Source organism: Polypterus senegalus, chromosome 11 (assembly GCF_016835505.1).
Source record: "Polypterus senegalus isolate Bchr_013 chromosome 11, ASM1683550v1, whole genome shotgun sequence".
In the NCBI taxonomy this organism is placed as follows: domain Eukaryota; kingdom Metazoa; phylum Chordata; class Cladistia; order Polypteriformes; family Polypteridae; genus Polypterus; species Polypterus senegalus.
This window is the reverse complement of record NC_053164.1, coordinates 39054312-39080464: the sequence shown is the minus strand read 5'-3', so window position 1 is coordinate 39080464 and position 26153 is coordinate 39054312. Positions and strand designations below refer to the sequence as shown.

Genomic DNA, 26153 nt, shown 5'->3' with positions numbered 1-26153 from the left:
TTGGGCTATGTGCAAAATCAGATTTTTTAAATCCTTAACTACAAAAGTGAAAAGTAAGCAAATAGACCAAGCTTGAATATTACATTAAGACAAACTTAGCTTATATTTTAGAAAAAACACGCCCTACAGACTGGAGCTCCTGTTGTTAATGTCTCTTAAGAGGGCCCACATGAGGGCACTCAATCTTATGTTAATCCCTTCTTCAGAAAATGACTGCACAAGGAGGTTACTCACAGCTGCTTGCCAGGGTTGAGGGAGCCCATGTCTATTTCACGGTCAAACTCTGTTCGTACATCATCCAGAACACCATCATCTCCAAACGCACCCCACTCCATGTTGATACACATCCGTCCCTCATCACCTTCCACAAGATCTATATGGCGCATCTCTTCCATGTAGCATGCATTAGTACCAGTGCCTGTGAGTAGAGAGTGTTCTATTAAATAGCTCATTTCTAGACATAAGCAAATCAGAAGAGAAAAGTCATGTCAAGAATGCATTCATGTTAAATGCTTATTGGCTACAATCTAGCATGCAAAAGAGTTTTCAAGCCTAAGTAGAGGTGAAGAGCTGTCAACATTCATCTTGAATATTAGTCAAAACAATAAAGTAGCACTGCAATAATGAAAATCAGAAATAAGAACTCAAAAAGGTTCTTGCTAGGCATGCTGAAAAGTTCTTCACAACACTAAACAAACTCAGGTGCTATGCAAAATTAAAGAAACTAAAAAAAACAGCTCACCAATAATCAGCCCTACTTCACAGTTATGGTCATCATAGCCACAGGTCATCATGGTTCCTACAGTGTCATTAACAACTGCAACAACATCAATGTCGAAATCCTGGAACACACAGAGACCTCAGAGATTAAGTGAGACATCTAAGATAATGACAAACCTTTTGAATTCTCCAAAAAAAAATAAAATAAATAAATTAAAAAAAAAAAAAAAAAAAAACACACAAACTCACCCCTCGCTTCCTAATAGCTTTTCGCAGCAGTCCAACAACATCTCGACCCTCAACACCACTAGCTTTGAAACCTTTTGTCCACGTTAGAAGGATGCTCTATAAAAAACAAAATCATAAAGACAAACAGCACATGAGAGTTTCAGCTCTGAAATAGTAGTTCATGTTCAGCCATGTACATGTTTCTGGTCAAATTCCTCCGCAAAATAAAGAATTTACAAACTTTCAAGGACGATTTCATAAGGCAACAACTGTTGTTGTTGATATCTACTTATTTTAATATACTTTTCTTGGCTAACTAAAAAGATTACAATATGCAAGCTTTCGAGGCAATTCGGGCCCATCTTGCCTGAAGAAGGGGCCTGGGTTGCCAAGATGGGCCCGAATTGCCTCGAAAGCTTGCATATTGTAATCTTTTTAGTTAGCCAATAAAAGGTGTCATTTTGCTTGGCTTTTCTCTACATTCATAATGGCTAACACGGTACAACACCCTAGTACAATATATTTTTCTTAAATACAACAGGGAAACTAGAATCTACAATGAAGCAAAAAACAAAAACACCTTTCTTCTCGCTCAGAGGGCTAGTAAAATGCCTTCTTTTCGGATAATATCCAAGATGAAAGTCTCTAATTTTTAGCTATTTTCATCATCAAACAATATATGCTAATCATTTTGTAATGTATAAAATAAACAGCTGGTGGAGAATAAATAGTACAACCTACATTATTAACAGAAATAGCTACTTAAAAGGGCACATAATTTTGTACCTTTCTATGAAAGTAGCCAGTTATGGAGTAGATAAACATCATATTAGGACTACAGGCACTACATTAAACAGTACAATGCAGTCTGCCTCATTCACAAGTTTGTGCTCAGATAGACTGATGTCAAGTGAATGAAACATCCAGACAGAATGCACCATTTAAAATTCTGTGAAGAGCAATGCTGCAAGTGGCACAGACACAGTTTAAATGCTACATATAATTGTACACTTTGAACTGTACGCACATTTTCTTTCATTGTTATCTATTTATAATCTTAAAATTAGAAAGACCAGATATTCCAGAACTCAAATGTTAGATGGGGGGATATTACTTTCCTAAGCGAATGAGAGACATCAACAGAACTGGTGAAAAAAAACCAGAAAAACATCCTTAGCAAGATTAAGTGTTTTGCATATACATTTGTCATCAGAGCTTTTAGGCAGAGCCGCTAGCCAATTATCTTTCTATAATGCCAAGAACTATAGAACCCCAGGCATGTCTTTTTGTATAAAGAATGAACCTTCCAAAAAACAGAGACAACACAGACATACAGTATATGTGTGTATGTTTGTGTGTGTGAGTGAGAGAGACTCAATTCCATCAGACATTTTATTCACCTGGACATTGAAGACACCATCCATACACCAATCTGAATGCTGAATCTAAAAGCTACACAAAACGACTCCTCCTCGGATACAGATCCGAATTTTTTTCAGGTATGTGACTTTAAAGCAAAAATCTCAAAAGTGAATAGCAGCAAATTCTGGATGTAAAGCCGTAACAATTGTTTAATTTAGTTAACTTGCTTCCCCATCATTCTTAATAAATACAGTTATACTTTTAAAATTTCTATACTTTGCATATCTTGAGTGATTGAAGTAAATTAAGTGCACATGGTGTGAGAGCCTGCCACTTTCTTTTCAACAGAGTAAACAGGCGGAGAGACACATCCCAACAAAGTGGCAATTGTGTATCATCAGCCTCAGTGGGTCTAGGCTATTCTTGAGTATCAGAATGTGTGAATTTTTAGGTTTAGCTAATATCTGGTGACATCTGTGTGCTGTTCATGCTAAAACTAGTTCTCCCAATGTGGAGTCGTAAGGAGTGATGGGTGTTCAAACATCACTTAAGTGGATAGGGGCTTTGGGTTAAACTGTAGGTGCAAAAGTGTACCAAGCTATAAACAGACAAGTTCCACTAACCCCAGAATAATACAACCACACTTTTCAAAACATTAAGTGAAAGGTTAGTACATCAGTCTGCAAGATCCACTCTGGTTTCTAGAGGTGCACTGTTAAAGACTCTAGCCTACAGTGCTTTAAGGGTGACCAAAACATTAGCAGTATTAAGAATTAGAAGCACCAACAGTAGTACTTCCTTACAGCACATTTCAAAATTTACCAATCTGACCTTAGATATGTTCTTAAAGTAGTGCATACAATATTACATGTATTTATGAATTGGTTAATTGTGGGGTGGATTTTATGTATTTGTATTACATTTATATAAGCTTAGGTAAATCAAATTATGAACAACTGACATCATTTCTACAAAAAGTTTAGAAAGTTGAAAATAACTTTGATAGTTCTCTTTATCGCAGTTATACACAGGGGTTACACTTGTATTAAAGGTGCCTGCCTGCCAAAAACTAACATCCACCCCTTGTATATCTGCTGCATGCCCTGGAAAAGCATTAACCACAAAAACCCATCACAGATATAGACACCTGGGCAGAAGCACGCAATTGCCTTCCCAGTCTGCATGGCTGGAGCAGCAAGGAAAATTAAAACTGGCTTTCTACTGTATGTTCAGAGCTGAAAGATATCACATAGAACTTTGAATTTTCTATTAAACAGAAATGTTTCCTTTCATTTTGCAAACTCTTTCACAATCCAGCAGTAGCATATAATACAGCTCTCTTGGTGTTTTTCTCTCACGGCCCAATGTCACCTTGCATGTCAAAAATTAAAGAAACCAACAGGTCAAGAAAGTTCTTTTGTCTCCCATAAATACATACTCCTATAATGTTGCATGACAAATAACTTGCCTTGACCGGTCTATATCTGTCAGAGAAAGCTGCACATTTGTCATACATACAAGTGAACAGTAAATGTCAAAGGCGTTTTAAATTAACACCGCCTGCCCCCACTGACAGGAAAAAAAAAAAAAAACACACACACCACACACACACAACACATGGCAGGAAGATCTCACCTCATCCAGTTTATTCTGTTGACAGGGAAAGCTGAATGTAAATCCTAGTGGGAGCTTCTTGTCCTTGATTTCAAGCTTTTCCAAGAAGTTGGCAAGACACTCTGCAATGTGGTCAAAGAGCTGCAAATGAACAAAAAGAAGAAAAGAGTAATTTGGAAGAAGGTTCAAGGCACACTTTGTCTATAACACATTAACACACCAAGAAGTGAAAAAAGGAAATTCCAAGACAACTTAAATGCTTCATATTCATATTAGTAAAAATGTACACAAGTGTCTGTCTTCCACATTATTATAAGGAGATATATCTGATGAAAAAAGGTTAGCTACACAAGCATAGCAACATATATCCATCCATCCATCCATTTTCTAACCCGCTGAATCCGAATAGGGTCACGGGGGTCTGCTGGAGCCAATCCCAGCCAACACAGGGCACAAGGCAGGAACCAATCCTGGGCAGGGTGCCAACCCACCGCAGGACACACACAAACACACCCACACACCAAGCACACACTAGGGCCAATTTGGAATCGCCAATCCACCTAACCTGCATGTCTTTGGATAGTGGGAGGAAACCGGAGCGCCCGGAGGAAACCCACGCAGACACGGGAGAACATGCAAACTCCACGCAGGGAGGACCCGGGAAGCGAACTCAGGTCTCCTAACTGCGAGGCAGCAGCGCTACCACTGCGCCACCGTGCCGCCCAGGCAACATATATAGTATGTTCAAAAACATACTAAACTTCCAAGCTCCACAGCATCTCTGATAAAATTAACCAATATTATGCCAAATATAAAATTACCACAACTATGATGCTACCAGTGTCATTTGAACACACTTCACTGATAGAAGCAAAATTTCTCTATACAAGTTCACTATCCATGAAGGTATCCAGACTGGACAGATTCTGCTACTTGACTAAACTCTTTCCATAGAAGGTGTTCAACAGCAGGGTGAAGTCTGTGGTTTATGGACATCATCATATTGAAGTCACAACAATGCAAACTTTTACTCACCTGTGATCCACTTCCCCTCATCAAGTTCTCAGGAATAGCATATATTTGATTCTGCATCTCAACTTTTTGCTTCCCATTATCTGAGACTTTAACATACAGAACCCGAAAGTTGGTGCCACCAAGATCCAAAGCTAAGAAATCACCTTTTTCTAGGGGTACAAAAAAAGAACGAAAATAAAGTCAGTTAGTACAATTTTTAACGTGAAAAAGTTTTAAGTAGTGGTCTCCAACCGACATCTCATTTAAGGTTGGATAACATCTTATGCCCAGTGCTGCTGGATTAGGAACTTGCTCTCTGTGAGAAGGTTAGAGAAAAAGATTTGTGGTTGGAGTTAAGAGGTGAAGTCACATCTGTGAAGCATGAAAGTCCAGTTTAAAACCCAGTGCTAAACAACTAGCAGACTGGCTTGTTACAACCTCACATCATTTGTCCAAACACAAAATGGTAGCACTATAAAACATTAAGAATATCAAATAAAGAAGAAAAAAAAAAAAAGTAATTCTGGCAATTAAAAAAGAAGAAATGGAACGAAGGATTTTGGCTGAGAAACATCACATATAGCAGGCCCCTGTTCCTGAAAGTTAAAACTGCCAGCACAACTATAGGGTTATCTCAGATGATAGCACAGAAAGGCACAATATGCCAGAGTAAACAGCAAAGGCAAACACTGGGCTTAAGCAAGCGTGAAAATAAGTTTTAAACTGTATATTTAACCCCCCCCCCAATCCAAATACAGTACTTCACAAACTAACTCATCAAGAACACCATGACCCACACAGAAAGAACCATTTGAGGGTCTTTGGACACTTAAGGTAATCTAATCTTAAAACAAAACAACTTTTTCTTAATCACCAGACATTTCTTTTGCTGAATGACTTTTAATTTTAATGTAGCATATTATCCCAAAATACAGCATTTCTCTGACCAAAGCAGTATAAGAGTAATCTGTAATGACTACCAACCAAACCGTTCATCACAAAATGAAAATATTATAATTGACCTTCTAAAGAATCACTAGGCAGCATTCAGGAAGGTCATATAGTATTTGTGAATTTAAAAAAAAAAAATTAAAGATTAAAACTGGGGACTTATGTAAACAACAACAACAAACGGTGAAAATAACCTGCATGCTCCCAAAGTAGAAGTATATTTACCAGTGCCATCTGGGGTTGAGCAGACAAAAGTGGGCAGCATCTTTACTGAGGCAGTGGGGTTGGTATCTCTGCCAAGCCCTTTCTCCATCTCCTTCCGGAAGCGGTTTGAGACCTCCAGAAGTGTCTCATCTGACAATCGCATGTGATAGAGATATTTATCAACCTAGAGAGGAGGAGAAAAATAAAACAAAAGGTTTAACAGTGGAACAGAGAAAGAAAACTAGAAACCCTAACAGCAACATGAGATCCAAGGCCTATCCTGTCTATGGGTCCTATGCAACAGACTTAGAAAGCCTTTTCAAAAACAGTAAGAGAAAACACTAAGTGTCCTTTATCTCTAACAGTTAACTATCCATTTACTGCACATGATCAGACTATAAGCAAAAGTCCTAAACAGTCTCTTGAATCAGGATATGGAGCATGTTCTCACAATTCTGCAGAACTACAGAATACAAGTGGCCAGGCATGGCAAATAAGTTGCTGGAGACTCAGCATTTAAAAGACATAAGTTTAGTACAATAAAAAATATTTCCTTCACAAAAACGATAATCAAGTGTGATGCAGATGGGGGGCCCATATACAGGTCTCCACATGCCACTTTAGGTAGTCAATTACCCTTCACACAACTGATACTGTTTGCTTCATCAGGCCATGATCTTCAGCTCTCTCTGGAACGGTTTGCAACGGAGTGTGAAGCGGCTGGGATGAGAATCAGCACCTCCAAATCCGAGACTATGGTCCTCAGCCGGAAAAGGGTGGAGTGCCCTCTCAGGGTTGGGGGAGAGATCCTGCCCCAAGTGGAGGAGTTCAAGTATCTCGGGGTCTTGTTAACGAGTAAGGGAAGAATGAAGCGCGAGATCGACAGGCGGATCGGTGCGGCATCTGCAGTGATGCGGGCTCTGCATCGGTCTGTCGTGGTGAAAAAAGAGCTGAGCCGTAAGGCAAAGCTCTCAATTTACCAGCCAATCTACGTTCCTACCCTCACCAATGGTCATGAGCTGTGGATAGTGACCGAAAGAACAAGATCACGAATACAAGCGGCTGAAATGAGTTTCCTCCGCAGGGTGTCTGGGCTTTCCCTTAAAGACAGGGTGAGAAGCTCAGTCATACAGGAGGAGCTCAGAGTAGAGCCGCTACAACTCTGCATCAAGAGGAGTCAGATGAGGTGGCTCGGGCATCTGATCAGGATGCCTCCTGGACGCCTCCCTGGTGAGGTGTTCAGGATACGTCTAACCGGTAGGAGGCCCCGGGGAAGACCCAGGACACGCTGGAGGGACTGTCTCCCAGCTGGCCTGGGAACGCCTTGGGATTCTCCCGGAACAGCTGGAAGAAGTGGCCAGAAGTGGCCGGGGAGAGGGAAGTCTGGGCCTCTCTGCTTAAGCTGCTGCCCCCGCGACCCGACCCGACCCCGGATAAGCGGAAGAGGATGGATGGATGGACGGACGGACGGACAACGGATACTTTTTAAAAGATGAAACTTTATATTTTCTGATCATAAATAATTTATTCAACATCATATAAATATTTGGAGCAGCACTAATTATCAAATACCACCATCTATACTATCCACTGCTTGAGGGGGAAATAATATCACTGGGTGGACCTTATTGCTATGTCCGACCATGGCCTTTTTCTCTGGATTTTTAAGAGGTCCTAAGAGTTCCACGTCTTGTAGATTTATTCACTTCACCATCACTTCATTGTTTCACTGACTGAGAATTATTTCTCCACTTCAACTGAAAGAATCTATGTTCTGCCTTAAATGCTTCACTGCTCTGTTGGAATTCAGAGTATTCATATGTTGTAATAAGAAAACATACTAGAGCAGGTTCTCAAGTTCAGTCCTGGGGAGCCCCTGCAGCTGAATTTTACAGATTTTCTGTTTTCTTGTGTCACTTCAGAAACTGATAATGTTAAATGGTTACCAAATGAAACAAGCATGTGTGTCTGTGTTAATTTGAGTTTTTTCAGTTTTTTGTTTTTTTTTAAAAAGTGTTGTTTAATATTTTATTCTTTGTCAATGTTCCTGTCAATTAAGCCATTATTTGCTAATGAGCACAAAAGTGAAGAAGTTAAAATTAATACTAATCATACAAGTTCAGTAATACAAGTGACAATAATAGTTGAATACAATAACTCAGGATATTTTCATTGACACAAACTCTTCCAAAATACAGTTTTTATACAAGGTTTGTAAATAAAATTACTTTGTTAATTTTGTTACATTTGGTTTTGTGAGATTTATGTTTACATCAGTATATGGAGGAGACATGATCTGGTTAATGACACTTAAAAAGCAAGATTTAAATAGATAGGCCAAAGTAATTAAAAATGTCACACATCTGATGCTTTAATTTTCCAAATCTCTGCCTTCTTAGATTTTTCTTAGGTGTAGGCCGGCCTTTGTGAAATCAAATTAGTCTATTCAAGATTATTATTTCATTGTCATTCCTATAAAATAGGCTTTGTTCTGTTGCTTTTAAGCTGCCTCACACAAGAGGCTAGATGTTACACTGCCATAATACACGGGCATGAGCAATAGTAAGTCACTGAATTGGACCGACTAAGGGCAAAAATTAGAGACATCACGTCTCATTTACACCATTCAAATAAATAATGTGTCATATATATGCTTTACTCAAATTTTAGTTGTTATACTAAGGCACATTACTTTGGACAATATAAAAATGTATTACATTTTCAGTAATTAAATATGCCATTTCAGTAGCCCCACTAGTTGCACATCTCTGATAGCATGCAATTCTGTTAACACGTTGCATTTTTAACAGTTAAAGAAACTTGCCTTGTGCTTCAAAACTTTAATGAATAGCTTGCTAATGTGACACATTTTAAAACAGTAACTAAGTTAGTTAATTTTATTTCGGAATGATGTGTAAACCATATGTACGAGGTTGGTATCTTCCCTAAGGCTGAATCAGTACCAGTGTAGCTCTCGGCAACGCTGAACTGGATATTACAAACAAAAAAATGGAAATGGAAAACACACAATAATTAAAAGTAAAAATGATTCACCAATTGTGAAAATGGTTAGGATCACAACCTTACATCAAAAGGACTGAATATGAACACTCTGCCCTAGAGGCACCTCTTCACATATCTGATAATGCCAAAAAAATGGAATGTAACAGAAACAGAGGTGTTTGGCAGAGGGATCAGTTGGGAGAATAGCAAGTGCATTTCAATCAGAACAAGACTCTTTTGGCCTACTGCTCCCCATAGAATACAGTCATGAATCAATATTTCCCTCATCAAGTAAATGGGGCATTCCTATCTATAAAAAGTAAGGACAACAGTGGCAAACAAAATGAACTTTTAAAATTACCCAGATAACCTATCCAATGATTTATGCTCAAGACAAATAAACAGGGGCACACAAAGCACTATACAGAAATATGAGGTACGTTACAAGAGCAAATCATCTCCAGCCTTGTATATTAGGTTATACAGACTTAAAGTTACAAATAGAGGGTACACTGTACATGTCTTCACCATTCTGGAACATTCAGATAACTGATCTTTGTGCCCGCTAAAGGTCAATTACAATTTGCTTAACTCTCCAGCTGTATGTCATCCATGACCTTTGGAGAGCATCAAAGAATGATTCTTATGAACAAATTAAATCATTTTCAATGGGGGCTGGCAGAAACAGATGATTTTTGTTGAATTCCCTACTGGAACTGGATAAACAGACAGGTGGTCCAAAACAAAATCTGCAGAATTTTCAGCTGCTACTTCAAATAAACAGAATCCAAAGGAAAATGTTTAATTTTAAAATCATTATGATTCTGGGCTACCAGAGGATACTGAAGGTATACAAGACAAGCAACTGAACCAACATACATTAACTACTGTGAATGCAGCTGAACAAATCTGAGGTGAGGAAGCATACATAGTGAATGAATGAAATAAAGTAATTAATACCACAGTTTAAATTTCCACTCAAACAAACAAAATGGCCCCAAGAGAGTGACCATGTTACCAAAAAAAGTGTGTTATGGCTGGCACAAGCCACTTGCCATAAAAGGCCTCTGTAGACAATGCATCTAGCAGACTTTTCTTTTAGTTTAATTAGCAATCAAAGCACAATTCTTACTAGTATGCAAGCAGCACTTCACATCTGTCTTTCCAATAGAGTTCTCTTATGGTATTAAATGGACAAACCCTGCATTAATGTCTGCTCTTCTCTGCATAGCATCTAGTATTTATTTTTACAACAAATTGACTAGAGACATGTTCTCATTAGCAAATCAGGAATTTTAACCCAAGATTCCTCTGCATGTAATACTGATATAAACTACCCATTTTATTATATTTTTGACCACTTGTGTACACTGCCTAGATAATAAGAATTTTATCTTAACTGAAAGTATGCCAATTGCAAGATAGCGTTTAACATTTATATGTAATAATATAATTACCAGCCTATATGCACATTGAACTTCATACACGAGATAGAACTCAGGTTGCAAACTTTAAGTTCTCAATGCTTACATGGGCAACACGGGCACTCTTCCGTATTATACGGCCATAGTAAGTGTCCATTATTCACCTAAGCTTACTCCCCATTTAAGCTAAACTGGCATGTTCAACTCTTGCTTTCAGGACTTAACATTAGCCTATGTTTTTGCTTTAACACATGCATCTACTATATATTGTTACAACTAAATTTCTTATCTCTACAGGAAATCCTGGTTTATAAAATCTGCTGATTTGATGACTGTGCCATTGCAGCAGCTTGTGAGATCAGCAGTGGTGATTACCGGGAAGGCTGCACCTCTTTATTTGTTCACTCACTGTAAACTCATTTTAGGAACAGTCTCAGGCTCGCTCGAGTTTGTTTTAATCCAGCTTAAAGCCCAGCTGCAATTAAATAGCAGTCGGCTACATTCCAAGATGATGATTCAGAATCACGCACTCTGGACACTCCTCTCATACTTCCATAAGCAGGTCCTAAGCTGTGCGTTAACAGAAACAATTTCAGCTGCCAGGAGAGATCACTTCCCTTAATATTTGTATTTGCATATACTAGAGGAATTTTAGTAGAAGGTCAACAGCAAGCCACTTCTGGAGGAAAAGGACACCCTGTCAGCGAAAAACAGACAGAGTATTCCAAACAGTTAACAGGAGAATAAACGTGAACTGGGCAAAAGGCTCAAATTACAAGTCTCAAAATGCTCGGCATACTAAAATGGCTTATGAAACTACAGCACGACCCACTCTGAGCAGGAAAAAGAAAAGAATTATCAACCTACAAAAGTACTCTGGCTTTCAAGAGGAGAAACCGGATGATAAATGCATCAGTCATACTTATACAAATGTACATATTCTTCACAACTGGAACATTATTTCTGCAGGTACAGTGTAAAACATCATAACACTCCACAGTTCTCACATGTCTGCTGTACTGTCCTCAGACCACTGGACATAAAGCATCTATTCTACTTACTTTATACTTTAGTATTACTCCCCCGACCCAAAAAAAAAAGCATTTTATAGACAGCATACATTTGAAAACATCCATATTCAGTTAGCAAATCCCTATAAGGCAATGATCCAATTTCATGGTGACCCTTCCCATACATTATTTCTCGGTGTGTGTGTGTCTCTCTCTCTCTAGGAGGCTGCATTATTCGACTCATTTGTTCATTTCTGCTGCAGCAGTAGATCTGACCATCATGTGACTTTAATACACAAACTGGTTGCCCAAAGGGGAAAAAGGAAAAAACGGGACACTGAACACACTTCCTCTGATTGCATTGGCAGCTGCTTCAGAAACAGTTTTATGGTTTGCTTTAAAAAGAAGACTTTTTGTCTAACAAAAACCTAACACTACTACCTCTTATTTTTAAGCTCAGCTGTATTATGCATCTGTAAAGCTTCTTAGCATGCATCAGAAAACATTCTAATTTTGAAACTCATTTGTTTATTTTCTAAAACTACTGATTCCAATAGAATGTCTGGATCCAGTTTTTTTTTTTTAAATAAACTTAATATAAAACCTATTGACTACATTACGTATTTGCCTATTTCATATAAACTAAAACATCATATTTGGGGGCAATGTGTACTTAAAGCTCAGCTCAAATCACATAATTTTACACCTTCCAGTTCAGATGAAACTGATGTTCCAAGAGTCATTAAGGGCAATATGTGAACTACAGTGCTATTCTCAGAAAAAGTGTGCTGTCCTAGAAGTACAGTAGGTACAGAGTCATCACATAATGAGAGTGTTCGGTCATAGGGCCTGCAGATGATGAACAAGAACAGCATGCACATAGGGATTAAAAAACAGTTGATCATATAACATCCAGACGTCTAGGGCCTCTGTTATATATGTGCTCATCCAGGCTTCACTTGGTGTCCCAAATCACTACAATTATTTTAATGGTTACCAAAAAAAAAAAATTAAAATTAAAATCAGTATTCACACTGCAGGTCTCCCAGAGCTATACCCAGACTTCCAAAAGGAGGGGCAGTAAAAGGAAAACAAGAAAAATCCTTTGATAAGTAGTCAGCAAGAATGAATATAATCTTACTTTTAAAAGTCATCTAGAGAAAAAAAAAAAAAAATGGACATTCCATATTATAAGAATACATTGTTCATAACAGCAGCACAGTGGCGCAGTGGTAGCGTGTAGCTGCCTCACAGTTAGGAGACCTGGGTTCGCTTCCCGGGTCCTCCCTGCGTGGAGTTTGCATGTTCTCCCCGTGTCTGTGTGGGTTTCCTCCCACAGTCCAAGACGTGCAAGTTAGGTGCATTGGCGATCCTAAATTGTCCCTAGTGTGTGTGTTTGATGTGTGGGTGTGTGTGTGTGTCCTGCGGTGGGCTGGCGCCCTGCCCAGGGATTTGTTCCTGCCTTGCGGACTGTGCTGGCTGGGATTGGCTCCATCAGACCCCAAGACCCTATGTTAGAATATAGCGTGTTAGACAATGACTGACTGACTTACTTACTTAGCTCATAAGAATATTCAGGTAAAATTGAGGCCACCGCTTCCTAGCCTATACTACGGCCTAATAAACGAACAAGATGGAATAACCAAATTTGCCTAAAATATAAAGACAGAAGTCAGTCATCAATGAGCTATAATGTACAGTATTGGTGCTCACAACTGATTAAACAAGGTACAAATTCTATATTATTTTAAATCCATCAGAATATTCATACTGCTATCATTGAAGTTTAATACAGGTCCTATAGCGTATTTAAGAGAAAAGAAAAAAGGACTCCTAGATTTCTTTAAAATGTTTAATGCTAAAACAGCATATTCCATTTAGGATTTCACCAACCAAAGCTATACGACAAAAACTGTACTTCATTTTAAAACGAAACCTCTATTATTGTAACAAACAACTGAAGACAGCCAGGAGCTTAGCAATAAATATTTTGTGTGCAAATAAAAAAACACAAACAACAAGCTGTAGCCCGCAAAGCCTGGCCACACATACAAAACAACCATGCAGCAGTTCATCTATGAAAGAATGTATCCTATACAATACTAAAAACGCATTCAAATGACACATATAGTACTACTGAAGGAGGATCACTGTGTTGTATTAACTGAGCCAAGGTTTTATTAATCAGGTTTTTTCTTCAAGAAAAATCTTTCAGCAACAAGTGAATGGTAGAAACGATTTCTGACTGGAATACCAGTTCTTTACAGCATGCAAACTAATGTTCTCGCAAACACATCCATAAAGGGATCAGTTTTGAGATGCTATTCAGTTACCATGTCTTTGGACTAAAAGGACGCGAGAGAAAAAAAAAAAATTCAACATGCCTAGGTAAAATTTTCACAAATGATATGAAAACAATACACCTCACTGTACTGTGAAAAATATGTAAAATTAGCAGAAGAAATTGTAACCTTATCTATCTTATAACTGAACTATGATCGCTTGTGCAGTATTTATAATACATCTGATCTCAAAAAACTCTTACAATATATTTGCAGCCTGACAACATAGCCCAAGCTGTACATCTAAATACTATACAATTTCAGTAATTAAAACACCAAATTCTGTTAACTGACTCATTAAATGAAATTTACTGCATATAAACAATCTAATACAACTACACTCAACATCTGATCATTTTCATCCTTTTTTGCAGGGCAGCACACACTACATATCTAAAAACACATACTGTACTACATGAGCAATTTTTCATAAATATTCCATTTGATTGTTTTTTTGAATGTCATTGGAAACGACAGTTAAGAGATAAAATAGTCGAATCAGCCTTTACACTATCATGCTAAAACTGCTCCTGCGATATAAAGTTAAACTATCATTGTCTCGCCATAATAATCAGCATGGAGTTGATTAATCTTTCTACCATTAAGATGTAATTAGGATCAGAAACAATTTTTGAAAGTCACGGTCCTGTGATAACCCATGTCCTTTAATGGTTGTTCTTTTTCCATGTAGTCATAAAACTACGTGAGGCACTATACTGTAGTTCCTCTAATTAATCAAGGTTGCTGTATTTCAATGACTCCACTGGAATAGATATCCAAAACTGCTCCAGGTTTTCTGAAGTGTTCAATATTGCATCAAACCTAATTTTTTAAAGTTGCCTTATCTCAAGACATCTGCTAAAACTAAAAAACAAAATTGGAATTGTGACATTATGCCGCTCAATTAAACTTTTTACAGATAACGGCTGTCACAAATCTAATAAGGAATTTTGGAAGGTGGAGCATCCCAGATGCTTCAAACTATTATTTTTCAAATTGGGTAAAGCATGTTTTAAAGTGAATTTACGCAAGTTTCATGTTCTTCACAAGCAAAATTATCACTATTAAATTTACATAACAAAAATGAACATTTCACATGAATGAAAAACCAAAGTATAATGCTAGATATTTATTGAAACAGTTCTGAATGACAACATGAATGGTTTATTCATGTAACTAAATGGCGGTCATCAGCAAAGCTCCTTTACCCCCAAAAAAACTAAGCGCAGACTGATTTCCACTTACAAGTCTTTGGTCAGAACAATTGACTAAACGGTCAATGCTCCTTTTTTTTCTTTTTTGAAAAAAGGATAGATAGATAGATATCTAAGTGGTAAAACTGATCCATTGAAATCAAATATCCTGTATTTAGATTAAAAAAAAACAAAAAAAACTGATTCATAGTAAAAAGAATCAACTTATTTCATAAAACTTAATATTTATAAATAATTGACTTTCAAGTTATATAAGCAAAATAAATTAGTGTAAATTATGTGCATGTTACTAAATGTACAATTAAGACCATGTTCACTATTACAAATGAACTATTAACTTCACAGGTTTAAAAAATGAGCAATACAACAGATACTAATAAATATTAAAATCAATTTTTGTTGGTGTTAAGATTAATATTACTATATGTGTTAACTTTGCTAGAGGATGACTTAACTACACTCAGCTTTTGGGACTAAATCAGTTCATCTAAGAATTAACCCCCTGAAAAATTTTACAGTCACACACATTATGCTTTGTGGAAGTGTTAATGAACACGTATATACACAATCATTTATAGTTCACACTGTTAAAATTCTGAACTATTCAGGATTATGAAAATAACCAAAAACTGTTTGCTAGTGTTAAAGACAAATGTATTATTAGTCTTGCACCCAGCCACTTTTTGTACTCTGACGACTCTTTACCATTTTTGAAAAATAAATTGGACTAGAAGCAATAAATTTGTTTTACTTCATTGGATATCGATTGTAAGCAACTGCCTCCTTCCCCCTTTACATTTAAATATACTGTCCTCTTCAAAGATGATTTTTTTTTCCCCAAAGAAAATGCATACTTTCTATCAATCAGTTGTATGTTTAAATAAAAAAAACAAAGAGTAAGGATAATTTACAATAGTCAAAATGAAAATTGTCTTTCATTAATAGTCGGTTTGCTAACCCACACAAAAAGGTCAATCGGACAAAAAAAAGACATAAATGACGTGTAAGGGAACTGATCCTTAACCCAGCCCCCAGCTCTTCTGAGTCGTACTGAGGGTGACTAAGGACGATGGTACGTTTCAAAAGAACTGGGAGGGCCCAAAAAAATCGGAAAGTTTCTTTGTGACGAAACACTGGCGTACGTGCCCGGTGCCTGCTACCCCTACCACTCTGGAAAGGAGACAGACACTACTAGGGAGGGCACAGATGATCGTCCTCGCCGAGGTTTAACACCATCCACACGGAACCGGCCGGATACAACAAGGCACATCTGGCTTGAATGCAACAACGTAGGCAGGTATCAAATTGCCTTTCCGGAAATTATACACACGCACACAAAAAAAAAAGGGAACTTCTGCCTGTGCTGATATTTTAAAAGGTTTAAGTTTTCGGGAAGAACGTGAACGGATTAAAAAATGAATTTCAAAAGTATGTGTTAAAAACGGTTAAAAACCCATCACAAATTAGCAAGCGTCATTCTCATTTTGGGCTCATTCCCACATAGTTTTCCTGCTTACCACATGACTCGAAACAGTAATATTTTAACTTCGTGCAATACACGATCTACTTCAAGTATTATTTGATTCAGTTTAGTTCCTAAATACAAAGCTCACCTCTGGCCCAAAATATCAGATAAAAAGGTACATCGAACTTTGAAGACTTTTACAATGAAACTTCAACTGAGTCAGCCTTCATTTATCAGAAAGCCGGCGTTTAACCCACCCAACAAAGTTTTTACGTTGATTTACTCAAGTACACCTTTCTTCGTATAATTCGGATTATATCATGAAGAAGAGATGATTGGGAGTTGAAACTCCCAAAAGCCGGCAAACATTTAGAAAATGATGAAAGCCACATGGCTCCGTCATCCTATACCTACCTTTTGCACTTGATCATGGCTCAGTTCGGCAAAAAGATATGCTAAAAGATGCGATGCAATCATGTTCCCGATAACCTCGTGGAGAAAGACACCCCGACTTTTCCCTTCTTAGTGTCCGTGTCCGTCTCTCCTACTCGACCGGCTACCGCACTCAAACACATGTAACTCGAGTGTAGTGACGCACACAGCTGCGATGACTTCATTGGCGGGAAACGAAGGTGTGGTAAGCAGCAACCAATCAAAGTGTGATAAAGGAGACAGCGCCTATGGGTTCGTCCTTTGTGTTGAGAGTCCCCTCCCAACACACACTCAAACGCAATCAATCACGCAAGCCTCTGACTTTCACTTGCCAGAATCCAAAAGAATATCGAATTCTTTCTTAACGAGCTGGCGCTTCCGTGTGATGTGAAGTGTTGAGTGGTAATTTTAATATTGCAGATTTGGGATGGAAACTGTTCACCGTTTCCATTGAACTTGCTTAACTTAATTAGTCTTCCTAAAGCAGAGATTCACACACTTTCTTTAAGGCAAGTTGCCCCAAAAGTGTTGTACCACCTGGTCAAGGCTTCCCATTACTATAAACCCAATTGTGCGAAGCTAGACATGATCATGGATCTCGGTTTTGGCCAACAGCGGTCCCAAAGCGTGATTTTGGATAATAGCAGATCTACTGTATAATTCAAAGCTAATGCTTAAGTATAACAGACGGTTCGTGAATACAGCATATGACCAAATATCATCTGATTAATCTAAGCAGGGCTACTCAATATTTTTTGTGCCACCTCCAGGAACTGAAATGTCAACTTCCTTCACTGCATTCTAGTGGGGTACCATCAGAGCTGTACTAGCCAGATGCATCCTTGTCTCGTTTGACAACTGCAGTGTCTCTGACCACAAGGCTCCCACAACAGATAGTTCACACACTAGGGCCTCTATGATCTTAAGTAAAGACATTTTTATAAAGTGTTGCATCCGCAAAGCCTCAGACATTGTGAAGGTCGGTTCCCATCCCTCCCATGGTCTCTTTGTTCCACTTCCACCTTTCAAGAGATATAGTAGCATCCAAACTAGTTTTGCCTGGTTTTTCTACAACTTCCACAGCTCTAGATTAACTTCTTCTTTTTTCAGCTGCTCCCGTTAGGGGTTGCCACAGCAGATCATCTTCTTCCATATCTTTCTGTCCTCTGCATCTTGCTCTGTTACACCCATCACCTGCATGTCCTCTCTCACCAAATCCATAAACCTTTGCTTAGGCATTCCTATTTTCCACTTCCCTGGCAGCTCTATCCTTAGCATCATTCTCTCAATATACCCAGCATCTCTCCTCTGCACATGTCCAAACCAATGCAATCTTGCCTCTCTGACTTTGTTTCCCAACCATCCAACTTGAGCTGACCCTCTAATGTACTAATTTCTAATCCTGTTCATACTCATCACACCCAACGCAAATCTTAGCATCTTTAACTCTGCCACCTCTAGCTATGTCTCCTGCTTTCTGGTCAGTGCCACCATCTTCAACCCATATAACATAGCTGGTCACCACCGTCCTGTAGACCTTCCCTTTCACTCTTGCTGATACTTGTCTGTCACAAATTACTCCTGACACTCTTCTCCACCCATTCCACCCTGCCTGCACTCTCTTTTTTACCTCTCTTCCACAATTCCCATTACTCTGTACTCTTGATTCCAAGTATTTAAACTCATCCACCTTCACCAACTCTACTCCATGCATCCTTACCATTCCACTGACCTCCCTGTCATTTACACACATGTATTCTGTCTTGTTCCTACTGACCCTCATTCCTCTCCTCTCTAGAGCATATCATCACCTCTCCAGGGTCTCCTCAACTTGCTCCCTATTGCTACAGATCACAATGTCATCAGCAAATATTATAATCCACGGGGACTCCTATCTAATCTTGTTTGTCAACCTGTCCTTCACCATTGCAAATAAGAAAGGGCTCAGAGATGATCCCTGATGTAATCCTACCTCCACATTGAATGCATCCATCACTCCTACCACAGACCTCACCACTGTCATACTTCCCTCTTACATATCCTGTACAACTCTTACGTACTTCTCTGCCACTCCCAACTTCCTCATACAATACCACAGCTCCTCTCAAGGCACCCTGTCATATGCTTTCTCCAGGTCCACAAAGACGCAATGCAACTCCTTCTGGCCTTCTCTAAACTTCTCCATCAACATCCTCAGAGCAAACATTGCATCTGTGGTGCTCTTTCTTGGCATGAAACCATACTGCTGCTCACTAATCATCACCTCACTTCTTAACCTAGCTTCCACTACTCTTTCCCATAACTTCATGCTGTGGCTCTTCAACTTTATTCCCCTGTAGTTACTGCAGTCCTACATATCCCCCTTATTCTTAAATATCAACACCAGTACACTTCTTCCCCACTCCTCAGGCATCCTCTCACTTTCCAAGATTCCATTAAACAATCTGGTTAAAAACTCCACTACCATCTCTCCTAAACACCTCCATGCTTCTATAGGTATGTCATCTGGACCAATGGCCTTTCCATTTTTCATCCTCTTCATAGCTGTCCTTACTTCCTCCTTGCTAATCTGTTGCACTTCCTGATTCACTATCTCCACATCATCCAACCTCTTCTCTCTCTCATTCTCTTCATTCATCAGCCTCTCAAAGTACTCTTTCCATCTGCTCAACACACTCTCCTCACTTGTGAGTACGTTTCCATCTTTATCCTTTATCACCATAACCTGCTGCACATCTTTCCCAGCTCGGTCCCTCCATCTAGCCAATCAGTACAGGTCCTTTTCTCCCTCCTGCGTATCCAACCTCTTATACAACTCATCATACGCCTTTTCTTTAGCCTTCACCACCTCTCTCTTCACCTTGCGCCTTATCTCCTTGTACTCTTGTCTACTTTCTGCATCTCTCTGACTATCCCACTTCTTCTTTGCCATCCTCTTTCTCTGTATACTCTCCTGTATTTCCTCATTTCATTACCAGGTTTCCTTTTCCTCCTTCCTCTTTCCAGATGTCATGCCAAGCCCTTCTTGCTGTCACCTTTACTACATCTGCTGTAGTTTCCCAGCTGTCTGGTAACTCTTCACTGCCACCCAGTGCCTGTCTCACCTCCTCCCTAAACTCAACCTTGCAGTCTTCCTTTTCAACTTCCACCATTTGATCCTTGGCTCTGCCCTCACTCTCTTCCTCTTCTTGATCTCCAACATCATCCTACAGACCACCATCCTATGCTGCTTAACTACACTTTCCCCTGCCACCACTTTGCAGTCTTCAATCTCCTTCAGATCAACTCTTCCGCATTGGATGTAATGTACCTGTGTGCATCTTCCTCCACTCTTGCACATAACCCTATGTTCCTCCCTCTTCTGAAAATACATATTCACCACAGCCATCTCCCTCCTTTTGGAAAAATCCACTATCCTCTGACCTTCTTCATTCCTTTCCTTGACACCATACCTACCCATCACCTCCTCGTCTCCACTGTTTCCTTCACCAACATGCCCATTGAAATCCGCTCCAATCACCATTTTCTGTCCCTTGGGTACACTGTTCATCACTTCATCCAACTCACTTCAAAACTTTTTCTCACCCATTGCAGACCCAACTTGTGGTGCATGTGCACTAACAACATTCATCATCACACCTCCAGTTTCCAGCTTCATAATCATTACTCTGCCTGACACTCTTTCCACCTCCAAAACACTCTTGACATACTGTTCCTTCAGAATAACCCCTACTCCATTTCTCCTCCTATCCACACCATGATAGAACAATTTGAATCCACTTCCAATTCACCTGGCCTTACTCCCCTTCCATTTAGTCTCTTGCACGCACAATATATCAACCTTCCTTCTCTCCTTCATATCTGCTAACTCTCTCCCCTTGACAGTCATACTGCCAACATTCAGTTCCTACCTTCAGTTCCACTCTCTTTACTTTCTTCCTCTCCTCCTGCCACGTCACCCCCCTCTTCTTCTCCTTCTTCTTCTTCAGCCAACAGTAGTCCAATTTCTGCCAGCACCCTGTTGACTAACATTACTGGTGGCGGTTGTTGTTTACCTGGGGCTCGACCGATCGGGTATGAAAATTTGTATCATTGTCCGCATATTAATTTGGCAAAATTTTACACCGGATGCCCTTCCTGACGTAACCCTCCCCATTTATCTGGGCTTGGGACTGGCACGAAGAGACACACTGGTTTGTGCATCCCCTGTGCAAAATAAGCACATCCTTAGGGCATCAAAGGAAGTGGGGCACCACAGAAATATTCCATTACAGGATTTACTGTTGACTATATGGTGCAAAATTGCAAGTGCAATAAAACAAAATTAGAATCTGGTAACTGCCACATGGTCCACTGAGGCTCATATGATTGTGAAAGTTCTGTGCATTGTGTATCTTAAAGGGACAGAAATCAGGATGCACGAAATTCCCCTGAGTGGGACAGCAGAGCCAAGAATTTACTTTGGATTCAGAAGAAATGGCCTGCTAGAAAAAAAAACAACAGCTTGGTTCTAAAAACTAAGGTTCTAACTGGATGGATCCAGATTAAGTTCTGCTACTACCACTAAATACTGATATTCGTATAATGAAGCAGTTTGTCCAAACCCTACCAAAAGATGGAGCCTGTTTTATGTATTTGTGCCAAAATGTGTCCTTGTTTGCCTAAGATTAATTTAAAAAGAGGACATTTTTACCAGATCTGATATTATAAAACAGTTTTCTGATGCAGAATTTAATAGTGTAACCTCAAATGAGAAGCTTAGGTATCCTTTGAATAAATAAATTATAAATAAATTGTGAAAAATGTATTAGTTTAAGGAATTGAATTGTAACATGAGTCTTATAGTTCACTTTTGGATTCACATTTGAAATTTTACCTGGAAAATCCTGGAGTAAAGAGCAGAGTAAGAGATTCCATTGGGATATAAAGAATATGGAAAAAGTGACGTTGGGATGTCAGTATGATGGTGGACTACTGCTGGTTGGTTCATAGTGATGCACCACAACAAGTATATGAATGACAGGCCACCAAATGGCATTTTAGATCAAAAACTACGAATTGTGGAACACTAGAAAAGTTACAGTTATATGAAAAAGTTTGCAGCCTGCATAATAATTGACTCTACTTTCAACAAAAAAGATAACAGTAGTATGTCTTTCATTTCCTATGAACTTCTGAGTACTGGGGTGTTTTCCAAAGAAAGATTTTAAGTGAAGCAGTATTTAGTTGTATGAAATTAAATCAAATGTGAGTACCCTTGTAATTTTGCTGATTTGAATGCATGTAACTGCTCAATACTGATTACTTGCAACACCAAATTGGTTGGATTAGCTCGTTAAGCCTTGAACGTCATAGACAGGTGTGTCCAATCATGAGGAAAGGTATTTAAGGTGGTCAATTGCAAGTTGTGCTTCCCTTTGACTCTCCTCTGAAGAGTGACAGCAGGGGACCCTCAAAGCAACTCTCAAAAGATCTGAAAACAAAGATTGTTCAGTACAGTATCATGGTTTAGGGGAAGGCTACAAAAAGCTATCTCAGAGGTTTAAGCTGTCAGTTTCAACTGTAAGGAATGTAATCAGGAAATGGAAGGCCACAGGCACAGTTTCTATTAAACCAACCCAGGTCTGACAGGCCAAGAAAAATACAGCAGCAGCATATGCACAGGATTGTTAGAATGGTTACAGACAACCCACAGATCACCTTCAAAGACCTGCAAGAACATCTTGCTGCAGATGGTGTATCTGTACATCGCTCTATAATTCTGCACAATTTGCACAAAGAACATCTGTATGGTAGGGTGATGAGAAAGAAGCCCTTTCTGCACTCACGCCACAAACAGAGTCGTCGTTTGTTGTAAGCAAATGATCCTTTAGATAAGCCAGATTAATTTTGGAACAAAGTACTTTGGACTGATGAGACAAAAATGGAGTTATTTGTTCGTAACAAAAAGAACTTTGCATGGCAGAAGAACACCACATTTCCAAGAACAACACCTGCTACCTACTGTCAAATTTGGTGGAGGTTCCATTATGCTGTGTGGCTAGTTCATGGAGTGGGGCCCTTGTGAAAGTTGAGGGTCGGATAAATTCAACCCAATATTAACAAATTCTTCAGGATAATTTTCAAGCATCAGTCACAAGGTGGATTCCAACAAGACAATGACCCAAAACACAGTTCGAAATCTACAAAGGCATTCATGCAGAGGGAGAAGTACAATGTTCTGGAATAACCGTCACAGTCCCATGACAAGTTCAACAGTCATCAAATTTAACTGAACTGGAGAGATTTTGTATGGAAGAATGGTCAAAAATACCTCCATCCAGAATCCAGACACTCATCAAAGGCTATAGGAGGCGTCTAGAGGCTGTTATATTTGAAAAAGGAGGCTCAACTAAGTATTGATGTAATATCTCTGTTGGGGTGTCCAAATTTATGCACCTGTCTAATTTTGTTATGATGCATATTGCATATTTTCTGTTAATCCAATAAACTTAATGTCACTGCTGAAATACTACTGTTTCCATAAGGCATGTCATATATTAAAAGGAAGTTGCTACCTTGAAAGCTCAGCCAATGATAAAGAAAAATCCAAAAAATTAAGATGAGTTCCCAAACTTTTTCATATGACTGAATATGTAAGTTAACAAATATTGTGGTCTATGACCGGCCAGTCTTCCCGGCCAATACCCCAAAACCGCCAGGTGGAGCCCTCCCTGCAGCATGGAGGTGGCCCGAATACCAGCAGGGAATTATGGACAGTGGAGTTTTCATCCTCAACCCTGCTGGATACCACAGGGGCTGCTAGATGGAGCTGCAGGGAGGAGAAAAGATTATTTGCCCTATGCCCCGGAAGTACGTCCGAGTCACATGGACAAGAGGAATGACGTGCTTCCGGGGTAAAGAAAAGGACTTTTTATCTGACCCGGAAGTGATAAGGAATCGTGGACTGAAGGATTGGAAACACTTCCGGGTCAGAGAATATAAAAAGACTGTGGGAACTCCCAGACGGCGAGCTGAGCTGGGTGGAAGGGTGGCAACGCGTCTGGGAGTGGTGGAGAGTTTATTATTGTGATTACCGTAGTATTTAATGAGTATTGTGGAGAGAAGGGTGCTTTGTGCACTGTTGTGTAATAATAAAGTCAACATTTGGACTTTTACCTGGTGTCTGGAGTCAAGTCTGAGGGTTCAAAGGAGCGAAAGCAGCTCCTATCTGTCACAATATATATTGTGGTTATCTTAAATATATTTTTAAAAATATTAGATTAGATTAGATTCAATATTTTCTTGTTAAATTATTTTATTGTATAAATTAAATAATTTTGTTATTTTTAACTTTTAGTTATATTTCTTTTCAATTTTGTATGTAAATGTGATGTGATGGAACATTCTAATTATATTTTTATTGTGTTCATGAATGAAAATAAAACTTACTATTCATCCTTAAAAAAAGTTTCATTTCTCACACCTGCAATAAGCAAAAATTGAAGTGCATTATTTAAGAATGAAATCACAATGCATTTCTTCAGACAGAGGGTTGTGGAAATCTGAAACAAAACAAGCTAGGAAGCCATTCAGTTGAAATGGAAACCTTGACACCGCAGTATCTAGATGGGCTGTTGAGACATATTTGCCATTAGCTTATACTCAGACATGTTTCCAAGACTAAATGGTCTGCATTTATTTGTCAGCCTTTTTATTTTCTTCAGAGATTATTTGCCCTACGTCCCGGAAGTACGTCCGAGTCACATGGACAAGAGGAATGACGTGATTCCGGAGAGAAGAAAAGGACTTTTTATCCGACCCGGAAGTGATAAGGAATTGTGGACTGAAGGATTGGAAGGTTCAGAGACGCCAAGACACTTTCTGTTCCCTGAAAAAAGGGCACACATTTATCTGAAAATTGTATTTGCACTGAAGCAAATAGCAATACATTAATAAAAAATTTAACAAACAACACAATAACCTACCTGATAAAGGAGTGTCTACCAACAAACACACAGTACATTGACATGCTTATCACAACACAAATGAATGGTGCAGTACAAGTGATAAATGGCATGTGGACTTTTGTGAGTTCACCAAATGTCACAGCATAGTTTTTACACTGTATACTTGATGCTTATGTTTAATATTGTCCAACACAAATAATGCCTACTTAAGTATTCCGGTTTTGTTTCCTGATGATTTCTGGACTTAACTACCAAGTAGAATTACTGGCTTCCCGGGTCCTCCCTGTGTGGAGTTTGCATGTTCTCCCCGTGTCTGTGTTGGTTTCCTCCGGGTGCTCCGGTTTCCTCCCACAGTCCAAAGACATGCAGGTTAGGTGCATTGGTGATTCTAAATTGTCCCTACTGTGTGCTTGGGGTGTGGGTGTGTGTGTGTGTTTGCGCACCCTGCGGTGGGCTGGCGCCCTGCCCAGGGTTTGTTTCCTTGCCTTGTGCCCAGTGTTGGCTGGAATTGACTCCAGCAGATCCCCATGACCCTGTAGTTACGATACAGAGGGTTGGATCATGATGGATGGACGGATAGAATTACTGGAAGACCTTTGAGTCAATTAAGTAAATACAAGCAGTCATTCTTGCAGATATCTGTTTGCTCATATGTAAGTAAAATACATTCCTTTCAGTCTAAGGCAGGGCAGGAGCTTCATGAAACCCAGAAGGAGAGATAAGTATATCAGATCCATTACATGATGTATTTAAACATGTTAATTTAAGATGATTAGCAGTAGATTGAAACAGATTAGCCACATTAATCACATCCGACTAAGACAACGTCCTCATGAGTTGGATCAGCTGTAATTTAAGGAACTATGTGGCCACCCTGCCTTTGCTCTTAAATTCAGCACTACTTTACTTCAATTTATGTATTTTTTGTGTGGTGTTCACTGATGAGTGCAGAAAGCAAAATATTTCTACATCAAGTCGTATGGCCCCACCACTCCACTGTCTTTGGGGAAAAAAGCTGGTCATTCAGGACACAGTCTGCCTCACTTCGAAATCTTCATGCTTTTTCAGTTTTTCAGATCTTTACTTTAATATATTATTAATATGGAAATCTGTAGTATGAGATTTATAAGGTAAATATGAAATTCTAGTCATGGGCTTGAATAAGCAAATAAGCAAAATGATTGTGCTCTCCCCAACCCTAATTGATACAACACAAGTTGA

The 26153-nt window shown here is 39.0% G+C and overlaps 1 protein-coding gene across 1 annotated transcript in view; it reads right to left on the bottom strand.

The window, feature by feature from the left end:
- The window catches only part of hk2 (hexokinase 2), a 30905-nt gene extending 13770 nt beyond the window's left edge, over positions 1–17135 (bottom strand). Inside the window, exons 1-7 of the mRNA XM_039768431.1 lie at positions 16966–17135; positions 6115–6277; positions 4960–5108; positions 3946–4065; positions 970–1065; positions 743–842; positions 235–418 (exon numbers count right to left, since the gene is read on the bottom strand). Of these exons, the coding sequence (XP_039624365.1) occupies positions 235–418; positions 743–842; positions 970–1065; positions 3946–4065; positions 4960–5108; positions 6115–6277; positions 16966–17028 (875 nt within the window). The 5' untranslated portion in view covers positions 17029–17135. The remainder of the gene's footprint in view (positions 1–234; positions 419–742; positions 843–969; positions 1066–3945; positions 4066–4959; positions 5109–6114; positions 6278–16965) is intronic.
- Positions 17136–26153: the final 9018 nt, after the last annotated feature.